The 22,201-nt window shown below is 38.1% G+C and overlaps 1 protein-coding gene across 1 annotated transcript in view; it reads right to left on the bottom strand.

Moving 5' to 3' along the window:
- The window catches only part of GMDS (GDP-mannose 4,6-dehydratase), a 407,246-nt gene that overhangs the window by 337,998 nt on the left and 47,047 nt on the right, over nucleotides 1–22,201 (bottom strand). Inside the window, exons 2-4 of the mRNA XM_050313665.1 lie at nucleotides 9,407–9,451; nucleotides 5,423–5,510; nucleotides 2,184–2,293 (exon numbers count right to left, since the gene is read on the bottom strand). Of these exons, the coding sequence (XP_050169622.1) occupies nucleotides 2,184–2,293; nucleotides 5,423–5,510; nucleotides 9,407–9,451 (243 nt within the window). The remainder of the gene's footprint in view (nucleotides 1–2,183; nucleotides 2,294–5,422; nucleotides 5,511–9,406; nucleotides 9,452–22,201) is intronic.

Here is a 22,201-nt window from a genome sequence, read left to right as displayed (position 1 = left end):
ATGATTTTATTTTCCTTCATTTCAGCATGGCTCACATAAACTAACTGGAAGTGAGAGTGATAGAAAACTTTATTCTGCATAAACACAAGCCAACATAAACACCACCAAAAAAATACTGAAGACGTCACTGACTCAAAGTCACCAGAACATGAAGCAAGCTAAGATTAGAAGTTCTTTTCCCTCCTTCCCCAAACATGATGCACACAGGCAAACCCAGTAAGTTTATATAACCAAAGTTATAGTAAGAGCTGTTCAAGTCTCTGGTGAAGACATTCACCTGAACAGATGGCCAGGTTCCACTCCCTCTTTCAACACTGGCAATTGTTTTAAAATGGTAAGCACTGCTGGACTATTTTTAAGTCCTACCAATACCATAGTCAAGTCCCCCAGTCACCTGAGTCAACAGACTTAGGGTGCCTACCTTCTCTCCTCAACTGCAGCAACAGAAGTACTACTGGAAATGTTAAGAAGCAATCACACTTCAAAGAAGTCCATCTAGACTTCATGTAGGACTGTTAATTTTGCCTAAGTATAGGCCTGTTGTGTTCAGGCTAGCTTCTAAGAGAGCCATTTTCATTGTCCTTCAAGACACATTAGATTTCCAAAACCTAAGACTGTGCCAGCTCTTCATTGGCTCAAAATGTTCATGCAGGGAGATATTTGAGGAATAAACTTCCTGTATCCCATGACAGAGCCATGCAAATATCTATAGCAGCATCACCACCACCCCCTTGATGCCACCTCAGTGCTGTGATTGAGCTGCAGCAGCCACATGGAGATAGCTTGGTACTAGTATGTTAGTACCATGCTAACATCATCTAAGGAGGACAGGTAATTTCCATGGAGATTGCTATACTGCAAACCAGTTCAAGAAAAGGAATGCTGGGACACCTAGCTGTGGACTGCAAATACCCCAGCATAATTTGCTGGCTCTGCAAAACAGCAGTTCAATTGCCTTCTGGACCAGGGTTGCCCTAGGATTCATATAGCCTTGTTGTTATACTGCTCTACCTGAGCTAGTAAACCCAACCTTAATAACCATATTTACCACAGAGCAAACTCAATAATTCAATCCTGCAAGCAAATTACAAGCAAAATTATTCTCATTTCATCTTCATATTCTGCTGGTCTGCATTGTCAACAACTCCATTCTTTCAATGTGATTTCCTCTTGCTGGATTTCAAGGCTTACAGAATGATAGAAACATCAAGCTGCTTTTTGTAGGATGGCTGCCTTACAAAACTAAGGGCAAACTGATTTTCATGAAGCTTAAATGCTCCTTCACTTCTCAGCTCAAGAGAAGCCAGGGAATATTAACACTTTAGAATACTTCCACATCACACACAGTAATGACAGGACATAGGACTAGCACACAATTTATTTTAATGACAATTTGGTATCTGACCATCAGCTTCAGTTTGTAACAATGAAGTATGAATAAGTATTTTGCAAGTAAATAAAGGTCACCTGTGAGTAAACTGAGATTTTCCATAATACAGCAAAGTAGCTTAACAAACATAAAAAAAAACCAAATTAAAGTTATCACCTTTACTATTCATTTTCTTTCCTTTGGATGCAGCAGTACGTGCCAGGGTCAAGTGACTAATCTTTAACAAGCCCTTCTTGTTCCAGTTTCTCTAACTTGATTTTTGCAACCAAAACCCCAGAAGTTTCATAATACTGCAAGTAGCAGCAGACCTGTTTTCTCTATTTGTAGGTCAATCTTTCAAAGAATACCACCTGCATGAAAACTGGTATAGGTAAATTCTCTCTACAAGTGACACACTCTGTTATATGTATTGATTTCAAATAAACCAAATCATGTAGTTTGATGCACTGTTTGGCCTAAGAACACTGCATAACTTCTCCACTAGGACTGATCAGCAGCAAACTCCACAGCAAAAGTTGTTTCATATGGCAGAAAAACTAGATTTTTAAACCAGTGGATCTTGTTGACAATGACAATTCGACCTCTACTACTGACATCATAATATATATTCAGTATCAAACTCATGCAGTAATTTAACACTGCAGCAAACACAACTATCTTGATTCAGCAGTGTTTACCTGTTAAAGTTAACATTTGTTAAAACGGTTATAAATGCCGCAGTCTAAAGTAATTAAGGCAATATACCACCACCTCCACCACACATTCACAGTTCTCATTGCTAGAGGCTACTCACCTTGACATGGCTCTGAGCTCCCAGGTTGTATATTTCAGAGGGTTTGACTTCATTAATGATCTTCACCAGGCAGGTGCTGTCAGTGAGATCCCCATAGTGCAGCTTCATGTCTTCAGAGTTTAAGAACAGAGTTAATACACTTAATCTTAGAATAGTATTACATTCTTCGTCCAAATCCTATTTTATGTTAAAATCTGAGTAAACATCTATTGGAAAAAGTGAAGTTCACCAGCTGAACATAATTTTGCTTGGTGTTTTTTCCTGCTTTAAGCACAAAACACATTTCCCTGTAGTAGTAATGAATACTATTTCAGGTTCTCTTTTCAATAGTCTGATTTATCTAGCAACATTTATATCATTTGTTTAAAATTAAAAACTAGTTTACACTTCATTTACTCAGGTTGTATAAATCAGTTCAATGTCATATATGGAATTCCACAAAAAGGGTATTTTTAGTTTGAGCTTCCAATCTTTCAGTCACAAAAGTTTTAATAACTTCTTAAGCATACAGCAATAGCTTTTAACTTTTTTTTTTTTTAAACAGTATAAGGCAGCAAGAAAGTAACAGATAACACATTTCTCAGATGTTCAGCCTTGTACATTCCTATATAACAGGTTGATGAGGCTCTCCAGGTTGATAAAGTGATACAGCCATGGTATATTCTTGAAATCTGCTTTTACATCCCACATTGCTTGAAAAAGACATTCTGAAGATAGTTCAGACCCAGTTGAAGCTGTGGCCAACAGGTAATGGAACGGTAACACAACTTTTTTATTTTTTTTTTAAGATAGGGATAACTGTGATTAAATATGAAAGCTAGTAAGTAGTTTGTGACCATTCTTGTGCATATACCTCAATTATCCATGATGTGGGCTACTTTCATTCCTGACACCAGTTCTATACGGGCTGTGCTAGAACACCACATTTCCACTATTATGGAATGCAACTGTTCTGTTTCCTAAATGAAGTTCAATACATGGAAGTAGTTCTGTCTGTGGGGAGAGGAGGCTATTACAAGAGGAGGCTCAGGGAGCAGCAGCAGCTCTCTAAGAGCTTTGAGGTCTGCAAGAGCAACAAGTTCCCCTCCAGCCCAGGCAGCTGGTAGGAAGGAAAGAGGTGCCACAGCCAGTTTTTCTCTTCCTACACATGCAGTTCTGCCATCATCCCCAAGCCAGAGTGCAGTTTCAGAGCCTCCCATGAGAAGGTGGGCTGCCAGCTGGGCTGAGCCAAGCAACAGAGATACCCTCCCACTATTACCTTAAATTTAATGCTCTCAAGGGGAGTGCTCATTTTGGTCTACCATAAAGTCTTCAAAGCTTCTTGTCCATATGGCTTTTTTGAAGAGGAACAGGGTATAAAGCTATGCCCATTTTTTGACCCATGAGAAAGAGATCTTTCAAGAGTAATAGGCTAAGTGGAAAGACTTACTAGAATTGGGGTTTATTTGGTGCACAGATTTATAAATACAGATCAAATGTCAAAACCTCTGGGCTTCAGTACTATTAACCGATCTGAAAACCTCCTTAGCAAGCAACAGCTGGAGGGCTTGCTTCAGGAAGCTTGTTTCAGGCTCGCTTTTTCCTTCTTTGCGCTTCTTTTTCACATAGAAGTTCACTGTCTATGAAGAGTACCATCTTGCAACATGCGATCAATTCTTCACAGGAAGAACGCATATGGCAAAGATAAAATTCGGGTTTGCTCACATAATGACCATTGCCTCTTTGCTTCCTCCAGTACTGCCTGGAAACCCATTGTTTCCAAACAGTTTCCATGGAGCAGCCTTTCCTGAGATTCCAAGTCCAATTCCTTCTCCTCCTCCCATTCATATAGTTGCATTCTTCAGTTAAAGGAAAATGAGATAAGAAATGGGGAAAAAATTTAACGTCTGCTTTCTTTTTCTTTCTTCCATCCCTTTCCTTAAATGTTTGTACACACATTTATCACAATCTACATTGTCTTCTCAAATCACTTTTCATACTCACAAGATGGTCCTCACAATGCACAGGTTCCTGTTTCATTTCATTTGCTTCATTTTACCTCATGAGCCAAGAATACAAGTCATGGGAAACAGTTCTTACATTGTTCTTGACAGAAAAACAGGTTTCAGTATTTTTCATGAAGATATTTTATTCAATTTTACCCCTCTCTTAATGAGATATTTTAGGTACAGTAAGTACCAACTGTTCACAGCAAATATCATGTCAGAGTCATGTCAGAAATTAGGTATTTTTCAAAAAAATCACAAGCAAAGATCACATGAAATCTGTAAGTTGCATTGCATGTTACAACTTGATAAAAATAAGCTCTGTTCAACCATGGTGTGAAGCAGACTTCAAAGACATTATTTATTTACACCATGGAGATACTTAGTGTTAACAATACCTTAAATTGGATTATTTAGGACAGCTACACTCTGCACAACTCTACAAAATACACAAAGCATAGAGAACTACATGCTTGTTAAAGTGCTCAGTCCTTCTGCTGAACTGGAGTCATCCAACGTTTGAGCTGCTTCTCATTAAGTGACCACTTAACCTTCTTTAGGGTAAAATACTCAATTTTTACAACGTGTACACTAAAGGTAATAATTTCAACTTCTCAAATTATCATTGGTAACAGAGAATATAGTAAATTTTCAACAAATTTCCAAGAGCAATGCCTTTCCTTCAGGAAAAGCAGGTGATCGCTTCCTTGGGTGCAGAAATTTGTAAAGGTCCAAAGATTCATTCTTCCTGTCATCAGAAGGAATTGATCATGTCTTATTCATGCTGTCACACAGGCTGCTGCCAAACCTCAGCCTCCATCAGACACTCAGAAGCTCATGAGGAAACAGGAGTGGAGTATTTCAGATAACTACCTCAAAAAAACCCCCATTTTACTATTCTAACGTCTCAGTGTTTTTAACCTCGCATAGCTTTTTGCAGACCCAGACATTTTTTAACTTTCACTGCCCAGCTATGTGTGAACTGTGGCAGCACCTCTACACAACAAAGCGCTTTCCTGGGCCCCTTGTATTTTCCACTCTTTGAAACTCATATACACAAGAGCATCTATACTTCATGCCACATCTTCAGAGAAAAATGGTCACTTTTCTTTCTGAGATAGAGTAGCTAGCTAACATAACCAGAGGAAATTTTGGGATTCCCTCCCTTCTCCCAGGGACTCTTCTCCACCAAGCTCATAGAACAGACTAAATAACACATACCACCTTAAATAAAAAAACAAAACAAAGTCTTACTTCCTTCAATGTGAGCCTGTGGGTTCTTATAGAGATGTTCAATCCGGCCTGTATTAAAAGAACTAGACCGACGAACGATGCCATGCACCTGGGGATTGAACAAGTTAAGATACAAAAGATAAGTGGTAAACATTAAGAGGAAAGTCTTTATCACCATCACTCAAAGCACTCATATGCACAGACCTAACCCTTATATCAGGTAATCAGAGCCTGTATCTATTCCTACAGGTGGGCAGTTATCCAAATAGTAACATACTTGGAGATGAGGTCTGATGCCATCACATTTACTTGAGTACTCGTGTGGTTTCCCCTTCTCCCTTGCTGATACCCTCAGCAACCAGAGCATGACACATAGTACAGAAAACATACTGAATTGCCCTAGAGCACCAATCTCGTAGTGAGTGAGACTTGACATTATTACTGGCATTGGAGAAGAAATATGTGAATGCCAAGAAAACCATTTCTTCCTGGTTGCAGTGAAGACTTTCTGGAGGCAGAGATGATGGGCGTGGAAAAAGCAGTAGCAGGAGATGGGGCTGCAGAAAGGAGGGAGTGAGCAGAGAGGACAGAAGGGAAGAAAAAGACAAGGGGAAAGAAGGAGCAACAGCTGCAAGGCCCAAATGTATTTTCGAAATCAGCTGTCATTCACTTCCTGGGATGTTGGAAGAACAGCAAGAACAGTCAGTGCTGTTTTGTGGACCTCATGAGTCAGTGCTCTCCAGTGGGTTATGCGACACACAGACGAGCCTGAGGCTGAAACCCAGGTTGGGAATTTCCTTTAAGCAGCCACGATAAATAAGCTGGCAGGACAAAAAGCCCCACTGGTTCTGACTAACACTAAAGAAAAGCCCATTTGTGTATAATACATTAGAGAAATTCAAACACTGACCTTGTTTCCTCCTGTCCTGTAAGACAGGACCATGATGCCTGCTGCCAAAATTCATATTAGCTTAGGTTATCAGCTGTAGAAGTTGTGCTTGTACAAGTGAAACCAAGCTTAAGCATCTGACTGTCCTTGAACCCTCCCTGCCTTTTATTTCTGAAAGTGATCCCTTACACTTCAATGTATCCTACACTTGGTTTGATCACACCATCGCTTTACTTTCTCACTGGCTGTTAACTTGTACCTGCAAGCACAGAGCAGCAGGAAAATATAGTATTTTCATTTTACACATAACACAAGCTATGGTTATTAACACAGAAAATGTTTTTCATTCCATCTTAAGTCAAAAATTTAAATGAGTAAAAAAGTACACACAACTGCAGATTGAGACCAGCTTGCTGTTTTACGAATGACATTTTGGTGTTGAGATCTCTAAAAACAGCTCAATAGTCATCTTTATAACTTGCAAGTCAAATTCATGATGCCAATTTCCTTGCATAAAATCTCATGTGCCCCATCACATAGCACGCTCACAACATACCACGTTCTACAATTCAAATATTTGCACTTTGAGGATCAATGAGGCACTGAGAAACATGCCCTGTAAAAGAAATTTCATTCAAACAATGAATTTATGAAGATAAATTTTCAAAGATATGTAGTCAAAACCGTATCAAAATAATTATTTACAGAATATGTGGATAATTTATATAGACATCAGGTTTACAGAGAAACACTATCCAAAAAAAAAGACACTTCCATAATAACTTCACCTTTGCAAAAGATGCTGGAAATATTTTGAGTACTCAAACGAACTACTGTTTGCTGAGTAAAATATCAGACTTCGCAGTTTTAAGGCAACAAGTTATTCTAAAGGAAGCTAACTGAGGTACTTTACAACCAGGGAGTTTTAGACTGAATATTAGGAAAAAATTCCTTCATGGAAAGGGTTGCCAAACACTGGAACAGGCTGCCCAGAGAAGCAGTTGAGCCACCAACCCTGGAGGTATTTCACAGACATGTAGATCTTGCATTTAGGGACATGATTTGGTGATGGACTTGACTGTGTTGCATTAATAGTTGGACTGGATGATCTTAGAGGTATTTTCCAAGTTAAATGATGCTGTGATTTTTCTAGCAAAATTAAAGATTTTGGCTTAAAGTTCTGATGAGGGACTTTTTGAGCACTCAAATATCTATCTCTGAATGAAATCATGCTAAAATTCAAGGTCATGTGAACGATTAAGTCAAACCAGTAAGTCAAATCTTGCCAGCTCAAAGCTTGATGAAAGATTGGGCTTGCAAGAGCTTTATGTCAGCTGAATGACTGTGATTCCAACATTTGACCAATGAGATATGCTAAATGCAATCATCCCAGGACTTCAAAAGTTTCAGCAAACAGACAAATCCAGAGAGCCATCCAGCAATAACGAGAAAGCATGTGAACTCTGCTTTTTTCTTTTCTTCTTTTTTTTTCTCCCACTCCTTTTTCTGGTATGCACACACAAGAGCAGGAAAACCTGTCAAATGCTTAATCCATGACAGCAGTGTAATTGTAAAAAAACTGATGAAAGGTACCTTTGTCTGCATGGGACAGGTGAAATGCAAACTCTGTGACAAGCCAAAATGTGTGCAAACTGGTTAATCTGGTTAAGAATGTAAGATCAGTGGATTTTTCTCAACAGGCCCAGATCTTTAAATAGATTGAAATCTAAAAAACCCACCAAGTTAAATGAAGCATCTTGGTTAGGGAGGCAATCAGTTATCACCTGTACTCTTGTGTTCAGTTATTCAGAAGAAGAGGTCTCTAACTGGGAACACAGGAAAGAATTCCAAGAAAGTGACAGAGAGTTAAGGAAGAGAAGAAAAAAACACTCTACCCAAGCCCAGTAACCCTTCTATTGTGGAAAGGGTTATATTTCATTTTATTTGCTGTTGGCAGTTCCCAACTTCATTGTGGACTAGGAGAGAGTATATGCTTTTGTGTTCAAAGTAGCAGAAGCAACCACAGTGATGTGTCTCTTCCACAAATGGAATGAAGAAATAGTAAAAAAAAAAAAAAAATCAATTTACAACACTGAAAAGCCAGTATCAATAAGCAAATCAATCAACAAAGCAGGAAAAAGGATGGAATAAGCAAGGTAAGATTAACCTGGTACAAAAGCATGGAAAGCACAGACTGTCTGAGAAGAGTCTTCTCACTAAGCTATGAAGCAGTATTAAAATAGAAGTAATAAAATTCAATATTAGAACAAGTATTAGCTTTTACTAAAACCCCAGAAAATACTACATTGTGAGGAAATGAATTTGACCACCCCTCTCCTTCCATTATTGTACCTTTTGGAAGCATCTTTCATGACTGAGAAGGCAAATATTCTTACATTTATGTCTACATCAGTTCAAACACATCAAATCATACAGATGGCAACAATGTGATTGTTGTTTTGCTAGGTCACAAGAAATATGATTTTTGCCAGGGAAAATTATGCAGCAAGTAGGAATTAGACTCTCCTTATTGCAAGGAAAAGGTAAGTAAAAATCATATGCTAAGCAAGAATATAATTACTCCAAGAGAAAAGGTAGAAAGTAACTCTACTAAAATACAGGTTGTTTGGGGTTTGTTGTTTGGTTTGGTTTTTTTTTTTATTATTTTTAAACAGAGAAAGCAAGATGCAAGGTTTTCATTGCTGAAATTTAAGTGCCAAAATAAAAGGGCCTTTACTGTGAAGAGAGAGGAGGGAAAAGAGAACAAACAAGAGATTCTTATTCCTTTATGTGGTACATTTCATAATAAATTATTCACTAATTCCTTACAGTTTTGGCTCACACAGGTCGCTGCTTATCTGAGTTGGCGGGAAACATGCAAAGCAGCTATACCCTGAGGAGAAGAGGGAATCCACCAGTGGACATTAGATGATAAATAGTACAATAACCTGGCATGATTACAGGCCATGTTGCACATTCCTCTCTGGAGTTTTGATTTGTTATCTAGGGCTGGAGTGGAAAACATACACAGAGAAGGACAGAAGCAGAGGAAGCCGGACGGAGCTGCAGCATCCAAATGACTCCATCAGCCTGCAACCAGTCACCGAGTCACTCACCTCGTAGCCTTTTTCCAACAGGAACTCAGCCAAGTACGATCCATCCTGGGAATAGTAAGACATAGGAAAATGTTAGAAATACATTGAATAGGCCTGGGAGATTTGGACTGCTTAAGATTTCAAAAAAGGGAAGAAAAAAACCTTGTAGTGAGTTGGTGGGGTAACAAGCACATACTTTGATTTCTCCAGATTCATATACTGACCTAAAAATACCATAGACTCTTTTTAGTTAATTTTAGATTAAGAAGCAGTATATTTTAAGATAACTTGCTTACAAATGCTGGTTGAGAACTCCTGTCTCTTGAATTTCTTCCCAAGTTCCATTATGAAGTGCCTAGGGACATCTTTCCAAAATATCCTAACTAGAGTTTCTGAATATGAACTATTTTGGACATAGGGAAGGAAAAACATTTAAATACAAAGTAGTGCAAGCTTGGCATACTCTGCAAACCAATATGTCTCTGTAGCACTGTCTCATGCTGGCATCTCCCTTGCACATGCGGTCCTTCCACATAGCTTCTGAAGGCAGCAGTAACTCTGTCTGCCTAACCAAGTTTTCAAAAACATCCCTAGCACACCCTATACTTATAATACAGAATACAAGCCATTTTCACATTTTATGTATCACTGAGGGCTGAGAATTTGGATCATTTATTTTTAGGAATTTTCTTTTTTTTTTTTTTTTTCCCTGAAAGCAAATACTCTAAAACACATTTAAAGTGCAGGTTTTCCTGCAATAAGATGATTTTTCTGGTATGAGCATTGCCAGGATTACCAAATACAGTAAGTCATATCATCTTTATAAATGTGTACACACCATCAGAAACCCAGTTTATCCCTCCAAAAGAGTTCTCACTACCCAATTCAGTGAATATTACTCATGCCCAAAGTCTGCATCTTCTCACTGACTTTTTGAATTGGTTGTTCCTTTAATATGCAAGCGTATTTCACCAGAGCCAAATGGCTTGCTACAAAAAGACCATAAAAACATTGAAATGCCACATATGCTTACATGCTTAAACTCTATTATGTGGATCTGCTCTGTCATGATCATGGCCAGAGACATTCAAGCGCAAAACCAAGGAGACACCTCTGTGGTCATCCTTTAAAAGTATGTTTCTTCAGAGAATTGTTTTTTTTTTAACCTCAGATTAAATGATTTTTTTTTTGCCTCACAGAGAGCCTAAGGAGAAAAAGATACTGAAGTAAGACGTTTTGAGATGCACTAGGAGGCCCTAGTGCAGCAGAACTGCCAGTAGAGACTGCTTACTGCACTGATGGAAAAATCCTGGGTGTATCTATGCAAAATGGCACAGTGCAGTGTACAAGGGGCATGTTGCTCTACGTTTAAAACTTCAGCACTAGAAAAAAAATTAGTTACATTATGGTATAAATGCTTTATAAAGTCCTACACAGTCTAGACAAGCTTGAAAACAAGAAAGAAAGCCTCAGCTTACATACTTCTCCCACTACACGTACATGTGCACCAAATTTTACAGGGCTATAACAACAGCCACCAGTCTATGACACCCATTGATTGGGAACATGACAAACCACATCTGCCATGGCATCACTGGAATCATATGTACTTCTATACATCAAATGATAATAACAAGACCCTACTGAAAGGAAAAATTCAAAGAATATTCAATGGAAAATCTGGAGGAACATGGGGCCAAAGCAGGGGATGACAGCTACCTTGAGTGCTTTTGTCATCTTTTTCATTAATAATTCCCCCAGGAATTAGCAGAGTGCTCAGTCCACTAAAATAAAAAAAATAAATCAAATAAAAAAGGAGGTGAAAGTGGGAGACTCGGCCCAGAGAATGCAAAGGAGATGAAAAAAGAAAGGCTGTGATTACTTAGGAAGCTGATGGGAAACAGACTTGACTAGGATTGAACCCTGTCAATAAGGTCTTGTTCTTCTCACCCAGGCCATTGCTCAAAGTTTCCAGTCGCCCTGGAACATTTTGAACCAGCAGTGGCACTTGCTTCCTCTGAGCTTCCTTTCCAGGTCTATCAAGTGATAGGGCAGGGCTTTACAATGAGTGGGAAACAGGCAGCAAGTGTGAAAGCTACTGCTTTCTGGCTCTAGCACAGCACAGCTGATTTACTGTCTGGTAATCGCACACAGTGCAGATTCACGCTGTCCTGCGCTGAGATACCATATCACACGTGGCCCCCAGGTTTTGCGTTTCCCTTCCTTTTCTTTTCAGAACAGAAGCCTGTCAACGCAAATGGTAATCAGAACGGTGATCAAAGCGTCAAAGAGTTTGCAGCCGGTAAGGACAGTACTGTTTCCATCTTTTCCTAATGAGGACAGAGAGCACATAATATTAAGTAAGCTCTATTAAGTGATCTAAACCTTTATCCATAGGACAATGCATTATGCATGTAAATTCTATTATCAAAGCTATTCATTTCCATTTATACCACAAACAGAGCTTTCAGAATTCAGGAATCACTGAACCAGAAAAGGGATATTAAAGGAACTAGGTGTTTAGCAAAAAATCTCAGGTTTTGTTATGGTTAGCACATTTTGCTTTATTTGAGCCACATGATGACAAACATTCATTCTGAGTTTGTATCTGAGTAGGAACAGACCAGCATGAAGTGCATGACTTGGTATGACCTGTGAAGCTGGGGACTAGGAGACAGAGTCTTAACAAGAAATGCTTGTAATGACCTTGATCCTATTTTGCTAAGTGTTTTACCCCAAGACTACATTATGTCCTCCTTAAGACTGAAAAAACCCAAACAGGACCAGCATGCAACCAGCAAGGCATAAGTACACCCAGACCCCAATCAGATCACTGAGGCAGCTATGGACAGTTACCCTACTCCCCACGTCAAATACAAAACCTAAAAAACCATGGTCTATACAGACTAGAGTGCTTACTTAAGCACTCCACTGCGCAGGATGCTATTCGACTTTAGACGTGTCACATTTGAGAGCTTAGTTTTGCTAATGTAAAGTATCCAGCTAATACTATTCCATTGATAACAAATCAACAAAATCTCAGATGACAAAAGCAGGTTTTGTCTGCAGACTAAACATCAATCTTAAAAGAAAATTGCCTACAAACTGCCTTTAAGTAGGATTGCTATGAAATCTGGCTCTGTGTAGATATGTCAGACCAGCTTGAACGATCAAAACAGCTCAAAAAGATTGATTAAATAAACCTCCTCAGTTAAAACAGTTCCTCATCAGCACACTCTAACATGTCAGACTTAAAGATTGACTGTGCTGTCTTCAGCCAAATAGTAGTTTGAAAGCTCACACAAAGAATGATACTTCAGCAGGCTTCCAAGACACAGCAGCAGGTTTCCAAACTGCAGCAGCCTTACAATGCCTGTAAAATTCCCAGACAAAAGAAAACAGTCACATAAACTAGCATGAGACAACTTTAGGATGCAATATTTTATATTTAATACACTAGTTAATGTCAAGAACTTCAATAAGTTTTGACACACTATCAAAGAAAACCTCTTCCAACAGGGTGAAGAAATTGAGACATAAACAAGTTAGACAGTGCTTTGCCACAATCATCTGGAATAAAAACAATATCAAGTTTGACTTGATCCATGAGCAAAGAATAGGATGATTTATACAGAAAACCAAAAGAAGGGGAATTAAATAGCTTGTTTAACAATCAAATATCCTTCATTTTGCACTGTTTTACACAGGGAAACTCCACTTGCAATGAACTCGTTTTGGATTTATATTGACGCATTCAGAGAAGGCTGTAAAAGCAACTTGAAATGCAAGACATCTTCATCCTCTTCCTTTGATATGGGCAGTTCCAACACTGTTCCACACAGCCCTTGGATTCAAGAACTAGATAACAACCTACCTGATCATTCATAATCTAGAGGATTCCCTCTTTCCCACAGCTCGTCTCTGCTAATAAAGTGGAGTGGAAGAAAGTACTAGATGTGTGAAACAGCACAGGAAAAGAGACCAAGGGGAGGAGGAACAGAGTTCTTGTATTACTATTCCTAGAACTCCAGAAGAAATATATGGAGTGCCTTTTCAGAAGGAGGGAAAAAGAATTAAAGACCTAACACAAATGATGCAAGTTTATTATGACCGTATTACTGAGGAGAAAGGGCTCTGAATTGCAGGGGAATAATGTAAACAGTTGAAAAGAAACCCCACAGAATACCAAGTTTTCCAAATTCACTACACCTTTGGGGAAAAAGGTGTAGCAATTATCCACATACCACAGAAAAGGCCAAAGGTGTTCCTATTTATAAAATTCAAAACTGTTTGAGGCTAGGAATTACTACAAAGGTGAGTTTATGAAGTTCAAACTATGGATGGTGTCAATTACCAAGGTCATTCTTAGTTCTAAATTCCTTTTGAACTACAAACTATAGCTGTGCTCTGCTGAAGTTAAATTTCGAGAGGTTCAATTAATCTGTTTGGGGGACAGTAGGTGTAGAAGAGGCAAACTTTCAGCCACAGGACACGGATTTTATTTCTTAAAGGCATCTTTCTGCAGTAATATCAGCAACAATGCACTGTTACCATTTTCATTTAGCCTTGGTTGAACGAATAATCTATACTTCCACTAAAATATGCAGAACCAGTGCCACTAGTGCCTTGCGCAATAAATTGTCGCTTCATCAAATTTTACACTTTTGCACAGCTATAAGCCAATGCTATTTCAAAGACTTAGAAAATTGAAGTATGGTGACAGATCCTTTGGAGCAGGGAATACACACCATTCTAAAGCAACATCTAAACCATTTTAATATCAACCCATACTAGTAACAATTCATTTCTTTGTAGCACTCCAGAAAAGTCTCCCTTAAGAAAAGAATCCATGAGGGTAAAACAGTGTTATTTTTGTTGAAAAATGCATACTTCTAATAATTTCCAGTGATTTACAGAGGAAATCAGTAATTTTTTGCAGCTACTATAAACAGAACAGTGCTGCACTTTGTCTCAAGTCTTCAAGGTGATACTTGAGGTAAAGCATTAAAGCATTCATAAAAAATGCCCATACTGAAAACAGGAAAAATTATGAACTCTGAAGTATTTAACTGATTTATTAAAGCTGCCACCCTCCAAATGCAGTACTTATTTTGCTATTTTGATTTGTATTCTGGCCAAGTAAAAATAGAAATATAACTGTCCTTTTGTTCCTTCTGTCAAAAGAAAAAGTCAAAAGGCAATAAATGTTAAAAAAATTAATCTTTGTTTTAACTTCAGCACAAAATAAAATTGAGGAGGAGGAAAAGTTACCATTTGCAGAAACAACAAAAGCATTTTAATTACTGGCTACATCCTTTTTCAATTAAGAGTTGTTTAAAAGCAAAAGCAAAAGCAAAGTTGCTTTCAAAAAGTGAATCATCGTATTACTTCCTAGTCTGAGCTCCATCTGACCTCACACACTATTCCACTGCTAAACTATTAAGTTATATTAAGAAATGCAACTGCAGTTACAGACAACAACATATTTTTCTTCCTTCATCCCTCCAGTTGTCTTTATCCAAAACATTATTCACATCATCAATATTTATCACTATTCTACTGTGAACCTCAGCATGGACACCTTGTCTAAAGAACAAACCTCAGTACCACTCTAAGGCCAACATAAACAGAATAAACTTCTGTAATTCAAGTTTGTTCCTTACCATTAGGACAGGCAACCAGTTCTAAATTTTGGCTTAACTTAAGCCAGCAACAGTAAGGTATGTCAGCTCGAAGTTGCTAATTTGTTTTGCAAGTGTTGATACTTCACTATATTGAAATCTTTAGTCTAAACCACATATGATATTCTACACTAATCAAACAGCTTGTATCTATCACACAAACCTCCCCCCAGTCTCTCATCTGGGAAAAAACAAGTTACACCAACAAACTGAATGTTTTTTCCTGATTGCAGGGAATTGTGGCACTTAGTGTGTTACTTCCAAACACACCACAAATTTCCCAGTAATGACAGTCAGGTGCTTGACAGCTTTTTAGAAAAAAACTAAAAACCACGTCCCTAAACTCTCAGGCTGTGTGCTCTAACATTAAAATACTCAAAATAACTACTAGTTCTCAGACACGTCCAAAGAACTATTATTATAAATAAGAATAGAATCAGAAGAGAGCCTTTTGAAGATTTTAAAGAACAAGCTTTTTCTCAATGAATGTTATGAGCCACAATACCCTACTTTTTTCTTCAAATATGAATAACTTCAGTATACTAACATAAACTAAAACAGTTATGGACTCTGAATTTCAGCGAAACCTAACTATATTTTTCTGCCTCACTAGTGGAGGCAAACCACAGGGATTGGAAAAATGTGTCTATAAACATGGAAATGCAAATCATATGGACAACACTCCACATAAAAATTAAAACCTCTACTTACAATGTTTGTAATGGGAAATACATAAGAGTTTTAAAACCCGCAAGCTGATTGTTTTGCCCATCCCTATTTCCTCCTGCTTTCAGAAAGGCACTGGTATCAGGCGATCTTTCACCTTGCTACAGCAAGAGTAGCTCCAATCAGCAGCAGCTATGAGCATTTTGGATGTGTCCACCCTCCAGCACCCAGAGTAACCAAACAGCCCCATTAGGTGACTAACACTGACTCAGAGGAAAACCCCTCAATACGCAACAAATGCAAACTAACCCCAAACACCACCCAACGGAAACCCAAATATGCAAAACCTAGATGCAAAACCTAGAGAAAGAAACGAGGAAACCCAGGACTAAGTTGCAGGCCACACACCCAAAAATGCAACGTTTAGAGCTGTCACAGTAAAAAACCATAAAGTGCAAAAATTTGGGGTTTGGAAGACGTTCTGTGTCTTTCACTTTAAGGCAAATGAGTAATTCTGTGAAGTGACAAGAGGAGGAAAATATGAAATCTTAGCATGCCATCTTTACCGTCAACATCCTACGGAGGAAAACCAAAACAAAAGCAGTAACATGGTTATTACTGTAACTTGAGGAGGCCACCTGAACTTATGACCATTGCTCAATACACATCCTACCAGAAATAATGAACCCATCTCATTCCTAGACAGAGCTACATTTCTTCTTTCTTCTTTTTCTTTTTCTTCTTTTCCCTTTCTTCTTTCTGAAGCAGACTAATACAGTTGCAGAGGTTAAAGCTGTTTTAACGATTGTAGCACCAGACTCTCACACTGATGGCTCAGGCAGGCTTTCTACCACTTCTGCTCATTGCAGGAGTTTGTTACTTTAAGCTTAGCACAAGACAATGTTTCCTAACAGGGTGCAAGGTCAGTTACTGGAGACAAAACAAAATAAACATCACACTTGCTATCTTGTTTGCATGAGACCAAACCTAGTAAAGGAGAGGTAAATAAGTGTAGACTGGGCAAAAAACTTTTCAAGTCATTCTTCTGTACTCAGCTTTACATATGGACATAACAATTCTATCTGAAATGCGGTTTATTTACAGATAAATACAAAACCAGAAAGTAAGCATATTCCAGTTGTAGTAAAGAAGACTGTACAGTAACCCTACTTTTAAGAAAATAAAAGTTTGTAGTTAGAAATTTGAAAATCCAGTTCAGAATGCATGATTGGTATGTTATAACTTGAAGAGCTCTCAGTGTTGTAATATTTGCTCGAATAGAAGAAAAGCACTGATCCTGCAGCGATATAGTCTGCAAATCATGGGAACAAACGCTCTGTTTTGGGACACTTGAAGTCCTAGTAGAAGACAGCTTGTCTTACAAAGAGTCACAACTCTCTTTGGTGTTGCCTCTCCCAGTCAGCATCGTCAGAGCCCATCTTTTACTGTTCTGGCATCTACTGAAGCATAAACAAATTTCTTCATGAACTCTGCTTGTTTATGTAATTTCCACCATTTCATTTCAAGGTTCTCAAACTTCTGAATTTTCAATAACAGAAGTCTTTAAAAGGTGGCCTCCAACACACTCCAAAGTTATGAATTCAGAGTGGCCAAGAGATCAGCAAGCCTAAGTGTGATCATCACCATCCTGGAGTTCCAGGCAACTCAGATTTCTCTTTACACCAGGAAGGGGTAAAATAAGAATCCAAAGAACCCAAAAACCTATCACAACAATAAACGTTCTAATACTTCTGCAATGGAATAGAAAGGGAAATGTCCGACTGAAATTTCAAAACAAACAAACAAGGAAAACCCCCCAGAAAAGACAAGCTAAATTCTTTTGAGAAAATATAAATATTTGGACCAAAGTGCTACAGTTTTATTTACTCTTTACATAGCTATTTGTAGTGTCTTTTCTTCAGGAAAAACTGAAGAAACAGTAACGGGACAAATGTAGAAGTAGAGCTCTTAAGAGTTGTTCCCTAGTGTTTACACACGTGCTCTTCTTCCCCATAAAAGACTGTTTTCCACCAAAGACAAGACTTGCCAGAATTCCATGTTTTGCAGTATCTTTTTATTATGCCTGGAAGTAACTTCACATTTGTTGGATATTTTTAAGCAAGAGTAAATATGCTTCAAGGGTTTTGTTGGTCTTCGGTTTTGTAATTTTGTTTTCTGGGGTTTTTTTACAGTCTAGGATTCACTTTTTTAAAATACACAATATGTGTTACTATAGTATAATTGTAAACAAGCACATTCACTCTGTGGTAAAACATTACTGAATGAACAGAAGTATTAATTTAGACAGTGCCTACCCTCCTCTGTAAGTAAAGATGACTGTTAGTGAAGATGCTTAACCATATAATAAATGTACTCGTGTTCAAAACATTGAAGTATAGATTGACTGAAACTGGACATTAGACTTGATACCTCTGTTCCACATGGCTGCTCTTGCTAATCAAGGGCTCTGATGCCACATGGACTGAGCTTCCTGATGGCGAGAAGCCAAGCAGGATAAGGATTATCTGGGTGATAGCAAAAGGATGCAGTGTTTTTTCAGAGAAGGTTGCAGAAGGTCATCCCTATATTTACAGATACCATACAATGCCTTGTGTACCCAACTTCACAGCTTTCCCTTGTCAGCTTCAAAAGAGGAAAAAAACCCACCCAGTTTCAATTGCCAAGGTTCTTGCCTATGGGGAACTAGAAAAAGGAAAGAGAGCAATCGTGTTTGCTTATCCTATCTGTCAGGAGCAGGATTTGGAATAGACAACTACTATAAAACCACCAACAAAATAGCAATTCCTTCAGTTCATATAGCATTACAGATTACCTGCACTTTGAGTTAGCAATAACCCCTTGTATTATCTTGGAGTGGAGTAATCAAGAGAATTTTTTCATCCAGTTAGGTTTCATGAACAGCTTCCTAATTAAGATTAGGACAGAGTAAGATCAAGGGAAAGCAGCTGTATAGTTTGAATATTTCCACCTCAGTTTTATTTCAATTAATTAAGCAGTTTTGTACAAAATCCAAAACCAAAAGAATTATTTAAAACTTTTCCAAAGAAGCCCTCAAGAAGTATCAAAACAGATTATTCTAAAGACCTTGCTACAAATGAGTTTCTTTCATTTGCTCTTCCAGAAAACTTGAACCTACTTGAATTTAACCAACTTCACAATTTGTGGAGAGATGGAGTACATAGAACACATTTTAATCACTTTTTTGTTGTATTCATAGTGATTTCCCCTAGTCTCAAGGTTTCTTTGCAGTTTGTTTGAATCACTTTGAGTCCTCAAAACCACAGGAAATACTACAGAAACCTCCCTGTCTCACTAACTTTGCAAACTATTCTGTTACATTTATTCCTACCAAAAGCCAAATGCCACAGGATCACAATATCACTTCTTTAAAATTAATAAATTCTTTAATTGCCAAGGGACATAAGGGTACACTTTAACTGAACAAACACAGCTGTTTTTGCAAAAAGGCCAATATGAAGAAAATAGTTATCTACTTTTTTATTACAAAATCACTAGCACTTGAAAATGGCAACTTCCTATCCTTTTCAAAGAAACACTTAAAATTTCCATAGCAGGTACAGTAAGAAAACTCTTGGTTTGCTAAACATACAATGTAAACATGACAAAAGTGCAAGAGGGCTTCATTTTCAGAAATATGGGGACTCAAAGCAGCCCTTTTTTTTGAACAATACACTAGGAAAATATCATCAGATACATAGGCAGTTCCTAAAATTAAGTACACAGGTCCTCCTTTTAATGCTGTTAAGAACTGCAGATTAACACCACTATAAAGCTATTTAGAAGAGTCTTCATGCTTCATATTTGCAGATTCACCTGACATCTGGCTTTTGCCTGGGCTTAGCCAACACCTCCATCAAATAAGGACAACAGATAGGAGTCAAGACATTGCACCTCATACCATATGAATCTTTTTAAATGCTCGTGCACTGAATCACTACAATATGCCCAAAGTGACAGAAAAAGCTGCTTCCATGCTGAACTACATCACACATGGAAAACTAATTTGAGTAGCCCTTAATGAGTTCATCAACACATCAAGTAAACTACTCTTCATCAAACCATCTGTCTTGTTCCTATGCCTCATTCCAAGAGAAAGGGCATCATCCATTTCCCTCCCATTCTTCCCTTTAAAGGGTTATCTGTTATTCAGAAAGCTTGAAGAAGCATCATAACAGGACTTTTATTTAGTCACCTGACTTATGATCTGTGCCCTGATCAAACTATACTAGAGGGTACCCTTTAGAGCATCCTTACTCTTCAGGGCCTGATTGCATTTAGTTAGGGCATCAGGAAATACACTGAACAAGGCCTCAGGAGTATTAGTGAATGTTTTTGTACCAGTGAACATGGTTAGAACCAGTAGGGGCATACAACCAAACAGCTTTACTATTTTACTGGTATCCTCACAGAAAACTCTGTTCAGATGACATCACACCAGCAGGCATTTTTGAGAAAGTTCTTTGATTTATTACAAGTCACAAAGAAGAGTACAACATATTGCTTTGAGATGATGGTAAAACTCATCCTTCATGATCTGAGGCATCGCAACTACACCCTTTCCTTCCCTCCCTTCTCAGAGACCAGTTGTGCTGCCTGACACACAGCACTGTGTTTCATTCATTCAGAGTTGTGATTAATGCTGTAGTCATCTGTGCCATGTGTTGTGTACAGAGAGACCATCCATACTCACAGGCAGATCTCCAGCCACCCACACACTGCTCCCATGGCAGAATTCCAAAGAAAAACTGTGCCTTCATGTTTGCACATCTTGTTTGTCAATATTGCTTTGTTTCTCTAAGAACTTGGCAAACAGACAGGCTAGAGGGATTCTAGCTGGTGCAAAGCTGCTTGTTTCAGCAGAATGCCTACATATTGCAATTCAAACATTCTGCATGTATCTGGATGCTCTGTGAGGGGAAACAAGCTTCACTAGATAATTTTAAAAGTTTCCTTGATTCTAATGATTGCAACAGTTCTAGTTAAATATGGAGAGCCTTCCTTTTTTTTTCCCCCAGATATTTCTATTTTACTCATGACAATCGTTTACATGAAGAGATGTTCAAACTTCAAAGAAAATATTTCCAAGTATTCTCATGCACTTCTGTAGGACAACCTCAATCCTGCAAACTACTTCAGCCATCAGGTAACCAAAGTTTGCCTCAGCAGGTAAACAGCAGGACTCCCAGTGAGGCAGCAAACAACTCTAGTGGAAGGATGCTTATCCTGCTGAAGTGTAAGAAAAATTTCTCCAAAATTACTGGGATGGGACAAGTAAAGGTTGAGCTTGATACTCTGACATGCAGGAAAGGTAAAACTCACTTGTAGTGAAAGTTGACACACATATCTATTCAGACAGTGAAAGCTATGTTTTCCCACAACTATTGTCACATTTTATTTTATTCTACTTTCCTTAAAACAAAAGTATTTCCCCAGAGATGTTGGTGCCAGATACCTATTCACCCTTCTTAATGCATTTCACACTGTAAGGATGCCAAGCTATATTTTTCTCTGTGCACCCTTGCTAATATACATATGATACATTCAAGATGAACGTATCTAGTCAAGTAAAGAGCATTTCACGTAATCTTGTACACAAACAGTCTTCTTAGTGGTTCGTTTACACAAAAGTAGTAGCTAAGCTCACCACTAGCTGCTGAACAACATCAGGAGTCATTTGAGAACATACATTTCATGCATGGGGTCAAATGCATTTCTGATCTATGACAATTCAGTTTTCCTTCAAGAACACACAGAAATAAGCCTGTATATTCCTCGCTTGATCACCCATACCCTCAACAGCTTAAACTGTTCTATGCTTCATTGATGCAGAATCACAATAATTGCATTGCATCGTGCTTCTTCCTTCCCCCTTTCATGGAAGGGGGAAGTAATAGCAATTTGCAAATACTCATTTCATTTATATTTAACTTTTCACATTAAATTGGGAGAAATTCACCAGGCTGAAGCTCCATGATCCTAATGACACTTTGTAGAAGTTCAAGAAGCAGCATAGGAACTGGCTGTCTCAGATGTCCACAGGAAAAACAAACAGAACACCAATCTCTTATGTACTCTATATTACAGTCTTTTTCATCTCCAACTTTCTATGCTTTCCTAAAGTCTTAGAAGTTAATAGTAAGGTTAAGAGCATCTTTATAAGATGGTTCTACACTTTGCTTAGGTTTATTTATAGCTTGAGGAAAATCCTAATAAAAATGCCTCCTACAATTCAATTGGTTGGACTATAAGAAATCATCTTTCTTCCCTTTTCAGTGCATAACAAGGCTGAATAAAACAAATTACTCCTGCTGATGCCATGCAGTTAAGGGAAAAACTGCAAAGTAGTTTCCACAATTTTTGGGTCATTCTCCTGAAACGGACTAAAACTCTAAAAATGCTGTTGTAACAAGAGGTACAGCTTTAGTTG

The sequence above is a fragment of the Myiozetetes cayanensis genome, unplaced genomic scaffold (genome assembly GCF_022539395.1).
Source record: "Myiozetetes cayanensis isolate MyiCay16 unplaced genomic scaffold, myiCay2020 scf1, whole genome shotgun sequence".
Taxonomy (NCBI): Eukaryota; Metazoa; Chordata; class Aves; order Passeriformes; family Tyrannidae; genus Myiozetetes; species Myiozetetes cayanensis.
Note: the sequence above shows the minus strand (reverse complement) of the source record. Positions and strands in the feature narration are given on the sequence as shown.